The sequence below is a fragment of the Stenella coeruleoalba genome (genome assembly GCF_951394435.1).
Source record: "Stenella coeruleoalba genome assembly, chromosome: 8".
Taxonomy (NCBI): Eukaryota; Metazoa; Chordata; class Mammalia; order Artiodactyla; family Delphinidae; genus Stenella; species Stenella coeruleoalba.
This window is the reverse complement of record NC_137154.1, coordinates 83,163,447-83,183,431: the sequence shown is the minus strand read 5'-3', so window position 1 is coordinate 83,183,431 and position 19,985 is coordinate 83,163,447. Positions and strand designations below refer to the sequence as shown.

Genomic DNA, 19,985 nt, shown 5'->3' with positions numbered 1-19,985 from the left:
GGAGCCTGTGCAGCCCACCACTGCCAGGGTCCCGTGATCCAGGGACAACTTCCCCGAGAGAATGCATGGTTCACCTCAGGCTGGTGCAACGTCATGCCGGCCTCTGCCGTCACAGGCTCGACCTGTATCCGTACCCCTCCCTCCCCTCGGCCTGTGTGAGCCAGAGCCCCCGAATCAGCTGCTCCTTTAACCCTGTCCTGTCTGAGCGAAGAACAGATGCCCTCAGGTGACTGACACGCAGAGGCAGGGACAAATCCAAAGCGGAACCTTGGGAGCTGTGCGAGCAAAGAAGAGAAAGGGAAATTTCTGCCAGCAGCCTCAGCAGCAGTGGATTAAATCTCCACAATCAACTTGATGTACCCTGCATCTGTGGAATACCTGAATAGACAATGAATCATCCCAAACTGAGGAGGTGGACTTTGAGAGCAAGATGTATTATATTTTCCCCTTTTCCTCTTTTTCTGAGTGTGTACGTGTATGCTTCTGTGTGAGATTTTGTCTGTAAAGCTTTGCTTTCACCATTTGTCCTAGGTTTCTGTCCATCCCTTTTTTCTCTTTTAATTAAAAAATTTTATTTTCTTAATAATAATTTTTTATTTTAATAACTTTTATTTTATCTTACTTTATTTTATTTTATCTTCTTTCTGTCTTTCTTTCTTTCCTTCTACTGTTTCTCCCTTTTATTCTGAGCTGTGTGGTTGAAAGGCTCCTGGTGCTCCAGCCAGGAGTCAGTGCTGTGCCTATGAGGTGGGAGAGCCAACTTCAGGACACTGGTCCACAAGAGACCTTCCAACACCACGTAATGTCAAATGGCAAAAATGTTGCAGAGATCTCCATCTCAACAGCAAGACCCAGCTTCACTCAACAAACAGCAAGGTACAGTGCTGGACACCCTCTGCCAAACAACTAGCAAGACAGGAACACAACACCACCTATTAGTAGACTGGCTACCTAAAATCATAATAAGGCCACAGACACCCTAAACCACACCACCAGACGTGGACCTGCCCACCAGAAAGACAAGATGCAGCCTCATCCACCAGAACACAGGCACCAGTCCCCTCCAGCAGGAAGCCTACAAAACCCACTGAGCCAACTTTAGCCACTGGGGACAGACACAAAAAACAACAGGAACTAGAAACCTGCAGCCTGCAAAGAGGAAACTCTAAACACAGTAAGATAAGCAAATTGAGAAGACAGAAAAACACACAGCAGATGAAGGAGCAAGGTAAAAACCCACCAGAGCTGAGAAACAAAGAGGAAATAGGCAGTCTACCTATAAAAGAATTCAGAATAATGATTGTAAAGATGATCCAAAATCTTGGGAATAGAATAGACAAAATGTAAGAATCATTTAACAAGGACCTAGAAGAACTAAAGAGGAAACAAGCAACAATGAACAACACAATAAATGAAATTAAAAATACTCTAGATGGGATCAATAGCAGAATAACTGAGGCAGAAGAACGGATAAGTGACCTGGAAGATAAAATAGTGCAAATAACTACTGCAGAGCAGAATAAAGAAAAAAGAATGAAAAGAACTGAGGACAGCCTGAGAGACCTCTCAGACAACATTAAACACACCAACATTCGAATTATAGGGGTCCGAGAAGAAGAAGAGAAAAAGAAAGGGACTGGGAAAATATTTGAAGAGATTATAGTTGAAAACTTCCCTAATATGGGAAAGGAAATAGTTAATCAAGTCCAGGAAGCACAGAGAGGCCCATAAAGTATAAATCCAAAGAGAAACACTCTAAGACATATATTAATCAAACTATCAAAAATTAAATACAAAGAAAACATATTAAAAGCAGCAAGGGAAAAACAACAAATAATACACAAGGGAATCCCCATAAGGATAACATCTGAGCTTTCAGCAGAAACTCTGCAAGCCAGAAGGGAGTGGAGGACATATTTACAGTGATGAAGGAGAAAAACTTACAACCAAGATTAGTCTACCCAGAAAGAATCTCATTCCAGTTTGATGGACAAATTAAAAACTCTACAGACAAGCAAGAGCTGAGAGAGTTCCGCACCATGAAACCAGCTTTACAACAAATGCTAAAGGAACTTCTCTAGGCAAGAAACACAAGAGAAGGAAAAGACCCACAATAACAAACAATTAAGAAAATGGGAATAGGAACATACATATCAATAATTACCTTAAAAGTAAATGGATTAAATGCTCCCACCAAAACAAACAGACTGGCTGAATGGATACAAAAACAAGACCCATATATGTGCTGTCTACAAGAGACCCACTTCAGACCTAGGGACACATACAGACTGAAAGTAAGGGGATGGAAAAAGATATTCCATGCAAATGGAAATCAAAAGAAAGCTGGAGTAGCAATTCTCCTTTCAGACAAAATAGACTTCAAAATAAAGACTATTACAAGAGACAAAGAAGGACACTGCATAATGATCAAGGGATTGATCCAAGAAGATATAACAATTGTAAATATTTATGCACCCAACATAAGAACACCTCAATACATAAGGCAAATTCTAACAGCCATAAAATGGGAAATCCACAGTAACACAATAATAGTAGGGGATATTAACACCCCACTTTCAAAAATGAACAGATTATCCAAAATGAAAATAGATAAGGAAATACAAGCTTTAAATGATACATTAAACAAGATGGACTTAATTGATATTTATAGGACATTCCATCCAAAAACAACAGAATACACATTTTTCTCAAGTGCTCATGGAACATCCTCCAGGATAGATCATATCTTGGGTCAAAAATCAAGACTTGGTAAATTTAAGAAAATTGAAATCGTATCAAGTATCTTTTCCAACCACAACACTATGAGACTAGATATCAATTACAGGAAAAGATCTGTAAAAATACAAACACATGGAGCATAAACAATACACTACTTAATAACGAAGTGGTCACTGAAGAAATCAAAGAAGAAATAAAAAAATACCTAGAAACAAATGACAGTGGAGACACGATGACCAAAAACCTATGGGGTGCAGCAAAAGCAGTTCTAAGAGGGAAGTTTATAGCAATATGATCCTACCTTAAGAAACAGGAAACATCTCAAATAAACAACCTAATCTTGCACCTAAAGCAATTAGAGAAAGAAGAACAAAAATCTTCAGGGCTTCCCTGGTGGTGCAGTGGTTGAGAGTCTGCCTGCCGATGCAGGGGACATGGGTTTATCCCCAGTCTGGGAAGATCCCGGATGCCATGGAGCAGCTAGGGCCGTGAGCCATGGCCGCTGTGCCTACGTGTCCGGAGCCTGTGCTCTGCAATGGGGGAGGCCACAACAGTGAGAGGCCTGTGTATTGCAAAAAAACATAAAAAATCAACAACAAAAAAAAAAACCAAAAAAAAAAAACCCCCCCAAAGTTAGCAGAAGGAAAGAAATCATAAAGATCAGATTAGAAATAAATGAAAAAGAAATGAAGGAAATGATAGCAAAGATCAATACAACTAAAAGCTGGTTCTTTGAGAAGATAAAAAAAATTGATAAACCATTAACCAAACTCATCAAGAAAAAAGGAAGAAGACTCAAATCAATAGAATTAGAAATGAAAAAGGAGAAGGAAAAACTGACACTGCAGAAATACAAAGGATCAGGAGAGATTACTATGAGCAACTCTATGCCAATAAAATGGACAACCTGGAAGAAATGGACAAATTCTTAGAAAAGCACAACTGGCGAAGACCGAATCAGGAAGAAATAAAAAATATGAACAGACCAATCACAAGCACTGAAATTGAAACTGTGATTAAAAATCTTCCAACAAACAAAAGCCCAGGACCAGATGGCATCACAGGTGAATTCTATCAAACATTTAGAGAAGAGATGACACATATCCTTCTCAAACTCTTCCAAAATATAGCAGAGGGAACAACACTCCCAAACTCATTCTACAAAGCCATCATCACCCTGATACCAAAACCAGACAAAGATGTTACAAAGAAAGAAAACTACAGGCCAATAGCACTGATGAACATAGATGCAAAAATCCTCAACAAAACACTAGCAAACAGAATCCAAGAGCACATTAAAAGGATCATACACCATGATCAAGTGGGGTTTATCCCAGAAATGCAAGGATTCTTCAATATATGCAAATCATTCAACATGATGCACCATATTAACAAATTGAAGGAGAAAAACCATGTCGTCATCTCAATAGATGCAGAGAAAGCTTTTGACAAAATTCAACACCCATTTATGATAAAAACCCTGCAGAAAGTAGGCATAGAGGGAACTTTCCTCAACATAATAAAGGCCATATATGACAAACACACAGCCAACATCGTCTTCAATGGTGAAAAACTGAAACCACTTCCACTAAGATCAGGAACAAGACCAGGTTGCCCACTCTCACCACTCTTATTCAACGTAGTTTTGGAAGTTTTAGCCACAGCAATCAGAGAAGAAAAAGAAATAAAAGGAATCTAAATTGGAAAAGAAGAAGTAAAGCTGTCACTATTTGCAGATGACATGATACTATACATAGAGAATCCTAAAGATGCCACCAGAAAACTACTAGAGCTAATCAATGAATTTGGTAAAGTAGCAGGATACAAAATTAATGCACAGAAATCTCTGGCATTCTTATACACTAATGATGAAAAAGCTGAACGTAATATTAATAAAACACTCCCATTTACCATTGCAACAGAAAAAATAAAATATCTAGGAATAAACCTACCTAAGGAGACAAAAGACCTGTATGCAGAAAATTATAAGACACTGATGAAAGAAATTAAAGATGATACAAATAGATGGAGAGATATACGATGCTCTTGGATTGGAAGAATCAACATTGTGAAAATGACTCTACTACCCAAAACAATCTACAGATTCAATGCAATCCCTATCAAACTACCACTGGCATTTGTCACAGAACTAGAACAAAAAATTTCACAATTTGTATGGTAACACAAAAGACCCCGAATAGCCAAAGCAATCTTGAGAACGAAAAACGGAGCTGGAGGCATCAGGCTCCCTGACTTCAGACTATACTACAAAGCTACAGTAATCAAGACAGTATGGTACTGGCACAAAAACAGAAAGATAGATCAATGGAACAGGGTAGAAAGCCCAGAGATAAACCCACGCACATATGGTCACCTTATCTTTGATAAACGAGGCAAGAATATACAGTGGAGAAAAGACAGCCTCTTCAATAAATGGTGCAGGGAAAACTGGACAGGTACATGTAAAATATGAAATTAGAATACTCCCTAACACCATACACAAAAATAAACTCCAAATGGATTAAAGACCTAAATATAAGGCCAGACACTATCAAACTCTTAGAGAAAAACAGAGGCAGAACACTGTATGACATAAATCACAGCAAGATCCTTTTTGACCCACCTCCTAGAGAAATGGAAATAAAAACAAAAATAAACAAATGGGACCTAATGAAACTTAAAAGCCCTTGCACAGCAAAGGAAACCATAAACAAGACCAAAAGACAACCCTCAGAATGGGAGAAAATATTTGCAAATGAAGCAACCGACAAAGGATTAATCTCCAAAATTTACAAGCAGCTCATGCAGCTCAATAACAGAAAAACAAACAACCCAATCCAAAAATGGGCAGAAGACTTAAATAGACATTTCTCCAAAGAGGATATACAGATTGCCAACAAACACATGAAAGAATGCTCAACATCATTAATCATTAGAGAAATGCAAATCAAAACTACAATGAGATATCATCTCACACCAGTCAGAATGGCCATCATCAGAAAATCTAGAAATAATAAATGCTGGAGAGAGTGTGGAGAAAAGAGAACCCTGTTGCACTGTTGGTGGGAATGTAAATTGGTGCAGCCACTATGCAGAACAATATGGAGGTTCCTTAAAAACTGCAAACATAACTACCATACGACCCAGCAATCCCACTACTGGGCATACACCCTGGAAAACCATAATTCAGAAAGAGTCATGTACCAAAATGTTCATTGCAGCTCTATTTACAATAACCAGGACATGGAAGCAACCTAAGTGTCCATCAAGAGATGAATGGATAAAGAAGTTTTGGCACATATACACAATGGAATATTACTCAGCCATAAAAAGAAACGAAATTGAGTTATTTGTAGTGAGCTGGATGGATCTAGAGTCTGTCATATGGAATAAAGTAAGTTGGAAAGAGAAAAAGAAATACTGTATGCTAGCACATATATATGGAATCTAGGGGATAAAAAAGGTCATGAAGAACCTAGGGGTAAGGTGGGAATAAAGCTGCAGACCTACTAGAGAATGGACTTGAGGATATGGGGAGGGGGATGGGTAAGCTGTGACGAAGTGAGAGAGTGGCATGGACATATATACACTACCAAACGTAAAATAGATAGCTAGTGGGAAGCAGCCACATGGCACATGGAGATCAGCTCGGTGCTTTGTGACCACCTATAGGTGTTGGATAGGGAGTGTGGGAGGGAGAGAGACACAAGAGGGAAGAGATATGGGAATATATGTATATGTATAACTGATTCACTTTGTTATGAAGCAGAAACTAACACACCATTGAAAATCAATTATACTCCAATATAGATGTTAAAAAAAAATGAAATTAGAAAACTCCATAACATCATATACAAAAATGAACTCAAAATGGATTAAAGACTTTTAAATGTTATGCTAAATACTATAAAACTCTTAGGGAAGAACATAGGCACAACACTATTTAGCATGAATCACTGCAAGATCTTTTTTGACCCATCTCCTAGAGTAAGGGAAATAAAAACAAAAATAAACAAATGAGATCTAATGAAACGTAAAAGCTTCTGCACAGTAAAGGAAACCAGCAACAACAGAAAAAGACAACCCACAGAGGGAGAAAATATTTGCAAATGATATGACTGACAAGGGATTAGTCTCCAAAATATATAAACAGCTCATGCAGCTCTAGGTCAAAAAAAAACAAGCAACCCAATTAGAAAATGGGCAGAAGATCTAAACAGATAGCTGTCCAAAGAAGACATACAGATGGTCAAGGAGCATATGAAAAGATGCTCAACATCACTTATTATCAGAGAAATGCAAATCGAAACTACACTGAGGTATCATCTCCCAGCAGTCGAATGGCCATCATCAAAAAGTTTACAAACAATAAATGCTGGAGTGGGTGTGGAGAAAAGGGAACCCTCCTACACTGTTTGTGGGAATGTAAATTGGTACAACTACTATGGAGAACAGTATGGAGGTTCCTTACAAAACTTAAAATAGAACTACCATATGACCCAGCAATCTCACTCCTGGGCATATATCCAGAGAAAACCATAATCCAAAAGGATACAAGCACCCTAATATTCGTTGCAGCACATTTACAATTTCCAAGTCATGGAAGCAAACTAGATTTCCATTGACAGAGGAATGGATAAAGATGACATGGTACATATATACAATAGAATATTATTCAGCCATGAAAAATAATGTATTAATGCCATTTGCAGCAACATGGATGGACCTAGAGATTCTCATACTAGGTGAAGTATGTCACACAGAGAAAGAAAAATATTATATGGTATCACTTGTATGTGGAATCTAATTTAGAAAAAGATACAGCTGCATAGCACAGGGAGATCAGCTTGGTGGTTTGAGACCACCTAGAGGAGTAGGATAGGGAGGGTGGGAGGGAGAGACAAGAGGGAGTGGATATGGTGATATACGTATACATATGTCTGATTCACTTTGTTATTCAGCAGAAACTAATACAACATTGTAAAGCAATTATACTCCAATAAAGATGTTAAAAGAAAAAGATAAAAGTGAACTCATTTACAAAACAGAAACAGACTTATAGATATTGAAAACAAACTTATGGTTAACAAAGGGGAGACATGGCGCCGGTGGGATAAATCAGGAGCTTGGGATGAATACCTGCACACTGCTATATATAAGATGGATAACCAAATAAGACCTACTGTATAGCACAGGAAACCCTATTCAATACTCTTTGATAACCTATATTAGAAAAGAATCTAAAAAAGAATGATTATATTTATATGTATAGCTGAATCAGTTTGCTGTACAACTGAAACTAACACAACATTGTAAATCAACTATACTCCAATGAAATTAAAATATTAAAATAAAAATTTTTAGAAACCTGTCTGAAGATTTCAAAATAACCAGACAATATTGAACATTTTTCAGCATTTAATTCAGGAAAGAAAATTGGAAATTTCAAGCTCTTATGAGCTGAATACTCAGTTTAACTTCACAAATTCCTATTTGCTCTAAGAAAGTTCAATTTTATCTCCTCTTAGAGAATGTCCATGAAACATCCACCTGGCATTTCACTTTGAGTATCCTGGGAAAGGGAAGTATACTCTACACTTGTGGATTCATAAATCACTTGTGCTATGTGGAATAGAACAATTATACATAGCTGAAGTGTATAGATTGGTGTATATAAAACCAACAGAAACCACTTGGGCACGAACACATCCAGAATCTGAAAACCAAGTCACACTGAGATCATATACCTAAATTTAGTTTTCTAGAAGATTACCAGGAACCAAAGTACATTGTTTTTAATGGTATCCCAGATAAAAATGGATGTCAAAGGTCATTGAGTCCAATCACTCTTCTGAAGCATGGAAGACAAGTTGAAACAGCAAATGGTTTGGATTCCAGGGTCTCAGTAATTAGCTACATTTCCATCAAGGAAACGGGAATAAGATTACCTGATTTCAAGCACTGGATTGCTGCCCTTCTCACCTTCTAATCTATTCTCTCTACAACCTTGGAGATCTTTTTAAAGTACAAATCTGGTCAAGTCACTCGTCTCCTTAAAACTCTTCAATGTCTTTCTTTGCTCTTAGTGTTAAGTTGAAATCCCTTAACATGAATTACAGCTTCAGTTGGTCTGACTTCAGTCTATCTCTTCATCCTCATTTTAGTCCACTCCTCTGTTGCTCTAAATACTCTCATCATGTCCTTTTGACCTCAGCACTAGTCTATTGTAATAAACTGTTTATTTGTATACATCTACCATCTGGTAGTCTCCTCTATGAAGGCAAAGATCATATTTATGTTGTTTATTGCTGTAACATTGGTGACTGTCATAGTGCTTGGAATATAGTAGGTACTCTACAAGTATTTGTTGAAAGAAGGGAAGGAGGGAGGAACACAGAAACAGTTGGAGGAAAAGTGTTATTTTTGAGGATAGACCAAACACAAAAATATTTTTATAAAGTATTATTAGAAATTATAAGATTTGGGACCAGTCAGAGAAAGTATCTTTTATAATCTACCCAGAAGGCAGTTCAATTTGTTCATCTATGTCTCCATTTGTGTTTTGGTGCGGGGGGGAGGTGGGGGGACAGATCATAACAGAAGAAAATATTTCAATGCTCACAGTGTTTTAAATGATTCAATTTTTCAGACTTTATTGATCACTAAGGATAATTACAAACTCCCACCAATGTGAAAAAGATTATTAAAACTCAAAGACAACACCCAAAGGCACAGACTCTGTGTTGCTTGTGGGGTTTCCTTTATTGGTCACATGTAGACAAAGCCAGCTATAGCAATGATATTTAAGCTCAGGGTATAACTCCTCACATGGTTGACCCATTCTTTACACATCATTTTTTTAAAATGGAGTTTCTATAAATCTACACTCACTTATACAAAGAGGAAACATATGTATTAGCTCCATGATGGGAAAAATCATAACCATGGTAGGAGTATGCAGGTGAGGTGGTTGATCTTCAGGAACTTTTCCTTACCCCATGGTCTAGAGAACAAAGTGCAGTGATCTAGAGCATTGATCTTGAGAAGCTTCCTAATTCCATTTAATATGGAAACCATTATCATATCATATGTATTATGCCCAGAATTGTGTTAGAAAAATTGGGAGAAATTTAAAAGAAGCAAAACCCTTATATAAAGACCCTAAAAATGACATGTAGTTCTTAAGCAACTTTATCTTGATTTCATATTTGTAATTTCTTCCCCTTTCTCATGTGGTCCTCAGGAATCTGGAAATACTTGTCTTTTATCTAAGAAACCTTAACTTCCCTCTGTATATATGTGGTATCAAAAGCTTCAAAGTGTCACCATTTTGTTTGTTATTATAAATCAACATTTATTATCTATGTATTTAAAGTTTCTGCTTCTGGGGTTTTTTTGCTAGCCTGGGTTAACATGGTAGTCATGCTAATAAAAATATCCATGGTCACCATTTCTACTTTACAGTTTTACAATGTGATTTCTAAGTCATTTAAATCATGGAACTAATGAAATCGCTTGTACACCAAAGCTTAGCATTAGGCCAAAGTCTACCAAGTAGGAGATATTCATATTATTTTCTTAGTATAGAGATATTTATCTTATCAGTACATTTATTCATTAATCTGATAAATATTAATAGAGTGCTTATTATGTGCTAAACATTTTTTGGGTAAGTTTTGGAGATATAATCATGAGTCAAAAAGACTTGGCCTCTGCCCATATGGCACGTAATAGCTAATGCCTGGAGCTTGATATCTACCAGGCACAAAACAAGGATGACTTCAGCTGTCAAAATGTGTAGAGTTGTCAAATACAACCTTTAAGATAAATAGAGTTTGAAGTTTTACTCTGTATCTAGTATATATTTAACTTTAAAGAGTCCCTATTTATATTCATTATTTAGAAGAATAAAAAGAGACAATTACCTTTTCTATCTTATTCCTTTGATTTTTATAAACATTGAGAAACATTTTGAAAATGTTAAGATTTCTAGTGTGTTTCAGACCCTTAACATTTGCTCTCCTCTATTTTTTTAAATTTTTGGCTGCATTGGGTCTTTGTTGCTGTGCACGGGCTTTCTCTAGTTGTGGCGAGCGGGGGTTACTTTTCATTCAGGTGCACAGGCTTCTCATTGTGGTGGCTTCTCTTGTTGCGCAGCATGCACTCTAGGCGTGCGGGCTTCAGCAGTTGTGGCACGTGAGCTCAGTAGTTGTCGCACATGGGCTTAGTTGCTCCATGGCATGTGGGATCTTCCTGGATCAGGGCTCGAACGCATGTCCCTTGCACTGGCAGGTGGATTCTTAACCACTGTGCCACCAGGAAAAACCCTGCTTTCCTGTATTTTAAACAGGAATACCTAAGGAAGACAGAGACTGTGGGAAATGCAAACCTCCATTTACCTCTCAGTCAAGTCAGGTTTTCCATGTACTTTCTTAGGGTGCAAATTAAATTTTGTGACATAATTGCTATCTTTCAGACTGGATGGATCTACTCATATTATCTTAGATAATAACAGGATCAAGAAAAAAATAAGCGTCTCACAAGTGACAGGCTACTAGTATAACGCAATGCCAAAGACAGGGGGAGAAGGCCAAAGAACACTTACTGGTAAGTGGTTGGGCTGACATTGATGCGTCGAGGGTGACTTCCCGATTCGAATTTGCTTGCCAGAGTGACATTATTTCCAAACAGGCAATATCGCGGCATTCTTACCCCAACAACTCCAGCCAGCACAGAGCCTGAGTGAATGCCTATTCTCATCTAAAAAAGAAAACGAAAAGGATATATTTATGTTTTCATTTGGTATGCAATTATTTTAATAAGAGGTACTGCTGAACCATTAAACTCCTAGCTCCTCAAAGAAAGGGACTGGGGCCTTGGTCATTTTTGTGAGCCAAATATCTGGACTATTATATCAATAGTATCAATGAACAAGGATGGTGTGGAATAAATGAACAAATGGATTAATTATAAGAAAAAAACTACTTTTACTTTTCTATTGTAACACAATAAATCCAGTTGTGTTACAATTTAAATCAGGTTTTATTTGTACCTAGTATGCTCTAATAAATGGAAAATGTATTATTCTCCCTCCAGTTATTCTAACAGAAAACCCTATTTTTTCCTTCATAGCATTAAACACAATTGTAAAATAAATAATTATATTTCTGTTTATCTGTTAATTTAAAATATTTTTTCTCTCTGTTTATTTTAGATCACTTCTATTTCCAAATTTACTAATCTTTTCTTTTGTAATGCCTTATATTTAGCTAATCACATCCAGAGTATTTTTCTTCTTAGATATAGTGATTTTCCTTTCTCAAAGTTCAATTTGAACTTCTTTTTTTTTAATCTTTCAGGTATCAAATTAACTTTTGAATATATGGAATACAATTAAAATAACTGTTTTAATATTTTTTTTACATCTTTATTGGAGTATAATTGCTTTACAATGGTGTGCTAGTTTCTGCTTTATAACAAAGTGAATCAGTTATACATATACATATGTTCCCATATCTCTACCCTCTTGCGTCTCCCTCCCTCCCACCCTCCCTATCCCACCCCTCTAGGTGGTCACAAAGCACCGAGCTGATCTCCATGAGCTATGCAGCTGCTTCCCACTAGCTATCTATTTTACGTTTGGTAGTGGGTATATGTCCAGAACACTCTCTCGCTTTGTCACAGCTTACCCTTCCCCCTCCCCATATCCTCAAGTCCATTCTCTAGTAGGTCTGTGTCTTTATTCCTGTCTTACCCCTAGGTTCTTCGTGACATTTTTTTCCCTTAAATTCCATATATATGTGTTAGCATATGGTATTTGTCTTTCTCTTTCTGACTTACTTCACTCCGTATGACAGACTTTAGGTCCATCCACCTCATTACAAATAGCTCAATTTTGTTTCTTTTTATGGCTGAGTAATATTACATTGTGTATATGTGCCACATCTTCTTTATCCATTCATCCAATGACGGACACTTAGGTTGTTTCCATCTCCGGGCTATTGTAAATAGAGCTGCAATGAATATTTTGGTACATGACTCTTTCTGAATTATGGTTTTCTCAGAGTATATACCCAGTAGTGGGATTGCTGGGTCATATAGTATTTCTATTTGTAGTGTTTTAAGGAACCTCCATACGTTCTCCAAAGTGGCTGTACCAATTCACATTACCACCAGCAGTGCAAGAGTGTTCCCTTTGCTCCACACCCTCTCCAGCATTTATTGTTTCTAGATTTTTTGATGATGGTCATTCTGACTGGTGTGAGATGATATCTCATTGTAGTTTTGATTTGCATTTCTCTAATGATTAATGATGTTGAGCATTCTTTCATGTGTTTGTTGGTAGTCTGTATATCTTCTTTGGAGAAATGTCTATTTAGGTCTTCTGTCCATTTTTGGATTGGGTTGTTTGTTTTTTTGTTATTGAGCTGCATGAGCTGCTTGTAAATTTGGGAAATTAATCCTTTGTCAGTTGCTTCATTTGCAAATATTTTCTCCCATTCTGATGGTTGTCATTTTGTCTTGTTTATGGTTTCCTTTGCTGTGCAAAACCTTTGAAGTTTCACTAGGTCCCATCTGTTTATTTTTATTTTCATTTCTCTAGGAGGTGGGTCAAAAAGCATCTTGCTGTGATTTATATCATAGAGTGTTCTGCCTAAGTTTTCCTCTAAGAGTTTGATAGTTTCCAGCCTTACATTTAGGTCTTTAATCCATTTTGAGCTTATTTTTTTGTATGGGGTTAGGGAGTGATCTAATCTTATACTTTTACATGTACCTGTCCAGTTTTCCCAGCACCACTTATTGAAGAGGCTGTCCTTTCTCCACTGTACATTCCTGCCTCCTTTACCAAAGATAAGGTGACCATATGTGTGTGGGTTTATCTCTGGGCTTTCTCTCCTGTTCCATTGATCTATCTTTCTGTTTTTGTGCCAGTACCATACTGTCTTGATTACTGTAGCTTTGTAGTATAGTCTGAAGTCAGGGAGCCTGATGCCTCCAGCTCCGTTTTTCGTTCTCAAGATTGCTTTGGCTATTCGGGGTCTTTTGTGTTACCATACAAATTGTGAAATTTTTTGTTCTAGTTCTGTGACAAATGCCAGTGGTAGTTTGATAGGGATTGCAATGAATCTGTAGATTGTTTTGGGTAGTAGAGTCATTTTCACTATGTTGATTCTTCCAATCCAAGAACATGGTATATCTCTCCATATATTTGTATCATCTTTAATTTCTTTCATCAGTGTCTTATAATTTTCTGCATACAGGTCTTTTGTCTCCTTAGGTAGGTTTATTCCTAGATATTTTATTCTTTTTCTTGCAATGGTAAATGGGAGTGTTTTCTTGATTTCACTTTCAGATTTTTCATCATTAGTATATAGGAATACCAGGGATTTCTGTGCATTAGTTTTGTATCCTGCTACTTTACCAAATTCATTGATTAGCTCTAGTAGTTTTCTGGTACCATCTTTAGGATTCTCTATATATAGTATCATGTCATCTGCAAACAGTGACAGCTTTGCTTCTTCTTTTCCGATTTGGATTCCTTTTATTTCCTTTTCTTCTCTGATTGTGGTGGCTAAAACTTCCAAAACTACGTTGAATAAGAGTGGTGAGAGTGGGCAACCTTGTCTTGTTCCTGATCTTAGTGGAAATGCTTTCAGTTTTTCACCATTGAAGATGATGTTGGCTGTGTGTTTGTCATATATGGCCTTTATTATGTTGAGGAAAGTTCCCTCTATGCCTAATTTCAGCAGGGTTTTTATCATAAATGGGTGTTGAATTTTGTCAAAAGCTTTTTCTGCATATATTGAGATGATCATATGGTTTCTCTCCTTCAATTTGTCAATATGGTTTATCACACTGATAGAATTGCGTATATTGAAGAATCCTTGCATTCCTGGAATAAACCCCACTTGATCATGGTGTATGATCCGTTTAATGTGCTGTTGGATTCTGTTTGCTAGTATTTTGTTGAGCATTTTTGCATCTATGTTCATCAGTGATATTGGCCTGTAGTTTTCTTTCTTTGGGACATCTTTGTCTGGTTTTGGTATCGAGGTAATGGTGACCTCATAGAAGGAATTGGGAGTGTTGTTCCCTCTGCTATATTTCGGAAGAGTTTGAGATGGATAGGTCTTAGCTCTTCTCTAAATGTTTGATAGAATTCGCCTGTGAAGCCATCTGGTCTTGGGCTTTTGTTTGTTGGAAGATTTTTAATCACAGTTTCAATTTCAGTGCTTGTGATTGGTCTGTTCGTATTTTCTATTACTTCCTGATTCAGTCTTGGCAGGTTGTGCATTTCTAAGAATTTGTCCCTTTCTTCCAGATTGTCCATTTTATTGGCATAGAGTTGCTTGTAGTAATCTCTCATGATCTTTTGTATTTCTGCAGTGTCAGTTGTTACTTCTCCTTTTTCATTTCTAATTCTATTGATTTAAGTCTTCTCCCTTTTTTTCCTGATGAGTCTGTCTAATGGTTTATCTATTTGTTTTTCTTCTCAAAGAACCAGCTTTTAGTTTTATTGATCTTTGCTATTGTTTCCTTCATTTCTTTTTCATTTATTTCTGATCTGATCTTTATGATTTCTTTCCTTCTGTTAACTTTGGGGTTTTTTTATTCTTCTTTCTCTAATTGCTTGAGGTGTAATGTTAGGTTGTTTATTCGAGATGTTTCCTGCTTCTTAACTTGGGTTTGTATTGCTATAAACTTCCCTCTTAGAACTGCTTTTTCTGCATCCCATAGGTTTTGGGTTGTTTTGTCTCCATTGTCATTTGTTTCTAGGTATTTTTTATTTCCTCTTTGAGTTCTTCAGTGATCACTTCGTTATTAATAGTGTATTCTTTAGCCTCCATGTGTTTGTATTTTTTACAGATCTTTTCCTGTAATTGATATCTAGTCTCATAGCATTGTGGTCGGAAAATATACATGATACAATTGCAATTTTCTTAAATTTATGAAGGCTTGATTTGTGACCCAAGATATGATCTATCCTGCAGAATGTTCCATGAGCACTTGAAAAAAATGTGTATTCTGTTGTTTTTGGATGAAATGTCCTATAAATATCAATTAAGTCCATCTTGTGAAATGTATCATTTAAAGCTTGTGTTTCCTTATTTATTTTCATTTTGGATAATCTGTCCATTGGTGAAAGTAGGGTGTTAAAGTCCCCTACTATGAATGTGTTACTGTTGATTTCCCCTTTTATAGCTGTTAGTATTTGCCTTATGTATTGAGGTGCTCCTATGTTGGGTGCATAAATGTTTACAATTGTTATATCTTCTTGGATTGTTCCCTTGATCATTATGTAGTGTCCTTCTTTGTCTCCTCTAATAGTCTTTATTTTAAAGTCTATTTTGTTTGATATGAGAATTGTTACTCCAGCTTTCTTTTGGTTTCCATTTGCATGGAATATCTTTCTTCATTCCCTCGCCTTCAGTCTGTATGTGTCCCTAGGTCTGAAGCGGGTCTCTTGTAGACAGCATATATATGGGTCTTGATTTTGTTTCCATTCAGCCAGTCTGTGTCTTTTAGTGGGAGCATTTAATCCATTTACCTTTAAGGTAATTATCTATATGTATGTTCCTATTCCCATTTTCTTAATTGTTTTGGGTTTGTTTTTGTAGGTCTTTTCCTTCTCTTGTGTTTCTTGCCCAGAGAAGGTCCTTTAGCATTTGTTGTAAAGCTTCTTTGATGGTGCTGAACTCTCTCAGCTTTTGCTTGTCTGTAAAGTTTTTAATTTCTCCATCAAATCTGAATGAGATACTTGCTGGGTAGAGTGATCTTGGTTGTAGGTTTTTCTCCTTCATCATTTTAAATATGTCCTGCCAGTCCCCTCTGGCTTGCAGAGTTTCTGCTGAAAGATCAGCTGTTAACCTTATGGGGATTCCCTTGTGTGTTATTTGTTGTTTTTCCCTTGCTGCTTTTAATATGTTTTCTTTGTATTTAATTTTTGACAGTTTGATCAATATGTATCTTGGCGTGTTTCTACTTGGATTTATCCTGTATGGGACTCTCTGTGTTTCCTGGACTTGATTAACTATTTCCTTTCTCATATTAGGGAATTTTTCAACTATAATCTCTTCAAATATTTTCCCAGTCCCTTTCTTTTTCTGTTCTTCTTCTGGAACCACTATAATTTGAATGTTGTTGCGTTTAATGTTGTCCCAGAGGTCTCTGAGACTGTCCTCAGTTCTTTTCATTCTTTTTCTTTATTCTGCTCTGCAGTAGTTATTTGCACTATTTTATCTTCCAGGTCACTTATCCATTCTTCTGCCTCAGTTATTTTGCTATTGATCACATCTAGAGTATTTTTAATTTCATTTATTGTGTTGGTCATCTTTGCTTATTTCATCTTTAGTTCTTCTAGGTCCTTGTTAAATGTTTCTTGGGCTTTCCTTGTGGTGCAGTGGTTGACAGTCTGCCTGCCGATGCAGTGGATGCGGGTTTGTGCCCCGGTCCAGGAAGATCCCACATGCCACGGAGCGGCTGGGCCCATGAGCCATGGCCACTGAGCCTGCGCGTCCGGAGCCTGTGCTCCGCAATGGGAGAGGCCAGAACAATGACAGGCCCATGAACCGCAAAAAAAATAATAATAATAAAATAAAATAATAAAAAAGTTTCTTACATTTTGTCTATTCTATTTCCAAGATTTTGGATCATCTTTACTATCATTATTCTGATTTCTTTTTCAGGTAGACTGCCTATTTCCTTTTCATTTGTTAGGTCTGGTGGGTCTTTATCTTGCTCCTTCATCTGTTGTGTGTTTTTCTGCCTTCTCATTTTGCTTATCTTACTGTGTTTGGGGTCTCCCTTTTGCAGGCTGCAGGTTCGTAGTTCCTGTTGTTTTTGTTGTCTGTCCCCAGTGGCTAAAACTGGTTCAGTGTGTTGTGTAGGCTTCCTGGTGGAGGGGACTAGTGCCTGTGTTGTGGTGGATGAGGCTGGGTCTTGTCTTTCTGTTGGGCAGGTCCACGTCTGGTGTTGTGTTTTGAGGTGTCTGTGGACATATTATGATTTTAGGCAGCATCTCTAATGGGTTGGGTTGTTTTCATGTATTGCTAGTTGTTTTTCTTTGTTTTTTTGTTTTTTTTTTTTGCAGTACGCAGGCCTCTCACCACCGTGACCTCTCCCGTTGTGGAGCACAGGCTCCGTCTGTGCAGGCCCAGTGGCTATGGCCCACGGGCCCAGCCGCTCTGCGGCATGCGGGAGTACCCTGGACCCGGGCACAAACCTGCCTCGCCTGAATTGGCAGGTGGACCCGCAACCACTGTGTCACCAGGGAAGCCCACTGCTTGTTTTGTGTAGGGTGTCCAGCACTGTAGTTTGCTGGTCGTTGAGTTAAGCTGGGTGCTCATGTTGAGATGGAGATTTCTGCAAGATTTTTGCCATTTGACATTATGTGGAGCTGGGAGGTATCTTGGGGACCAGTGTCCTGAAGTTGTCTCTCCCACCTCAGAGGCACAGCAGTGACTCCTGGCTGCAGCACCAAGAGCCCCTCATCCAACACGGCTCAGAATAAAAGGGAGAAAAAGTAGAATGAAAGAAAAAGAAAGAAAGAGAGAAAGAAAGAAAGAAAGAGGAGAGGGAGGGAGGGAGGGAGGGAAGGAAGGAAGGAAAGAAGGAAGGAAGGAAGGAAGGAATGAAGGAGGAAAGGAGGGAAGGAAGGAGGAAAGAAAGAAAAGAAAGAAAGGAAGAAAGAAAGGAATAATGAAAGAAAGAAGGAAAGGAAGGAGGGAAGGAAGGAGGAAAGAAAGAAAAGAAAGAAAGGAAGAAAGAAAGGAAAAATGAAAGAAAGAAGGAAAGGAAGGAGGGAAGGAAGGAAGAAAGAAAGAAATGAAAGAAAGAAAGAGGATAAAATAAAGTTACTAAAATAAAAAATTATTATTAAGAAAAAAATTTTTTTAAAGAAAAAAAAAAAAAACGGATGGATGGAACCCTAGGACAAATGGTGACAGCAAAGCTATACAGACAATATCTCACACAGAAGCATACACATACACACTCACAAAAAAGGAAAAGGGGAAAAAATAATAAATCTTGCTCTCAAAATCCACCTCCTCAATTTGGGATGATTCGTTGTCTATTCATGTATTCCACAGATGCAGGGTAGATCAAGTTGATTGTGTAGCTTTAATCCGCTGCTTCTGAGGCTGCTGGGAGAGATTTCTCTTTCTCTTCTTTGTTTGCACAACTCCTGGGTCTCAGCTTTGGATTTGGCCCTGCTTCTGTGTGTAGGTTGCCGGAGGGCGTCTGTTTTTCGCTCAGACAGGACGGGGTTAAGGGAGCAGCTACTTTGGGGACTCTGGCTCACTCAGGCCCAGGGGAGGGAGGGGTGCGGATGCGGGGCAAGCCTGCAGCAGCAGAGGCCAGCAGGACATTGCACCAGACTGAAGCGCACCATGCGTTCTCCCAGGGAAGTTTTCCCTGGATCCTGGGACTCTGGCAGTGGCGGGCTGCACAGGCTCCCATGAAGGGAGGTGTGGATAGTGACCTGTGCTCGCACACTGACTTCTTGGTGGCGGCAGCAGCAGCCTTAGCGTCTCATGCCCATCTCTGTGGTCCGCCCTGTTAGCCGCGGCTTGCGCCTGTCTCTGGAGCTCCTTTAAGCAGCGCTTTTAATCCCCTCTCCTCGCGCACCAGGAAACAAAGAGGGAAGAAAAAGTCTCTTGCCTCTTCGGCAGGTGCAGCCTTTTCCCAGGACTCCCTCCTGGCTAGTCGTGATGCACTAACCCCCTGCAGGCTGTGTTCACGCCGTCAACCCCAGTCCTCTCCCTGCGCCCCGCCTGAAGCCCGAGCCTCAGCTCCCAGCCCTGCCCACCCCGGTGGGTGAGCAGACAAGCCTCTCGGGCTGGTGAGTGCCGGTCGGCATTGATCCTCTGTGCGGGAATCTCTCTGCTTTGCCCTCCACACCCCTGTGGCTGTGCTCTCCTCTGTGGCTCCGAAGCTTTCCCCTTCCGCCACCTGCAGTCTCTGCCGTCGAAGGGGCTTCCTAGTGTGTGGAAACTTTTCCTCCTTCACAGCTCCCTCCCACTGGTGTAGGTCCTGTCCTTATTCTTTTGTCTCTGTTTATTCTTTTTTCTTTTCCCCTACCCAGGTACATGGGGAGTTTCTTGCCTTTTGGGAGGTCTGAGGTCTTCTGCCAGCATTCAGTAGGTGTTCTGTAGGAGTTGTTCCACGATTAGATATATTCCTGGTGTATCTGTGGGGAGGAAGGTGATCTCTGCCTCTTACTCTTCCACCATCTTCCCGATTCC

The 19,985-nt window shown here is 38.6% G+C and overlaps 1 protein-coding gene across 2 annotated transcripts in view; it reads right to left on the bottom strand.

Moving 5' to 3' along the window:
• GUCY1A2 (guanylate cyclase 1 soluble subunit alpha 2) overlaps positions 1–19,985 on the bottom strand; it is a 426,827-nt gene that overhangs the window by 46,998 nt on the left and 359,844 nt on the right. For both annotated transcript variants that reach the window (XM_079928804.1, XM_079928805.1), the window contains exon 7: positions 11,345–11,499. In XM_079928804.1, the coding sequence (XP_079784930.1) occupies positions 11,345–11,499 (155 nt within the window). The remainder of the gene's footprint in view (positions 1–11,344; positions 11,500–19,985) is intronic.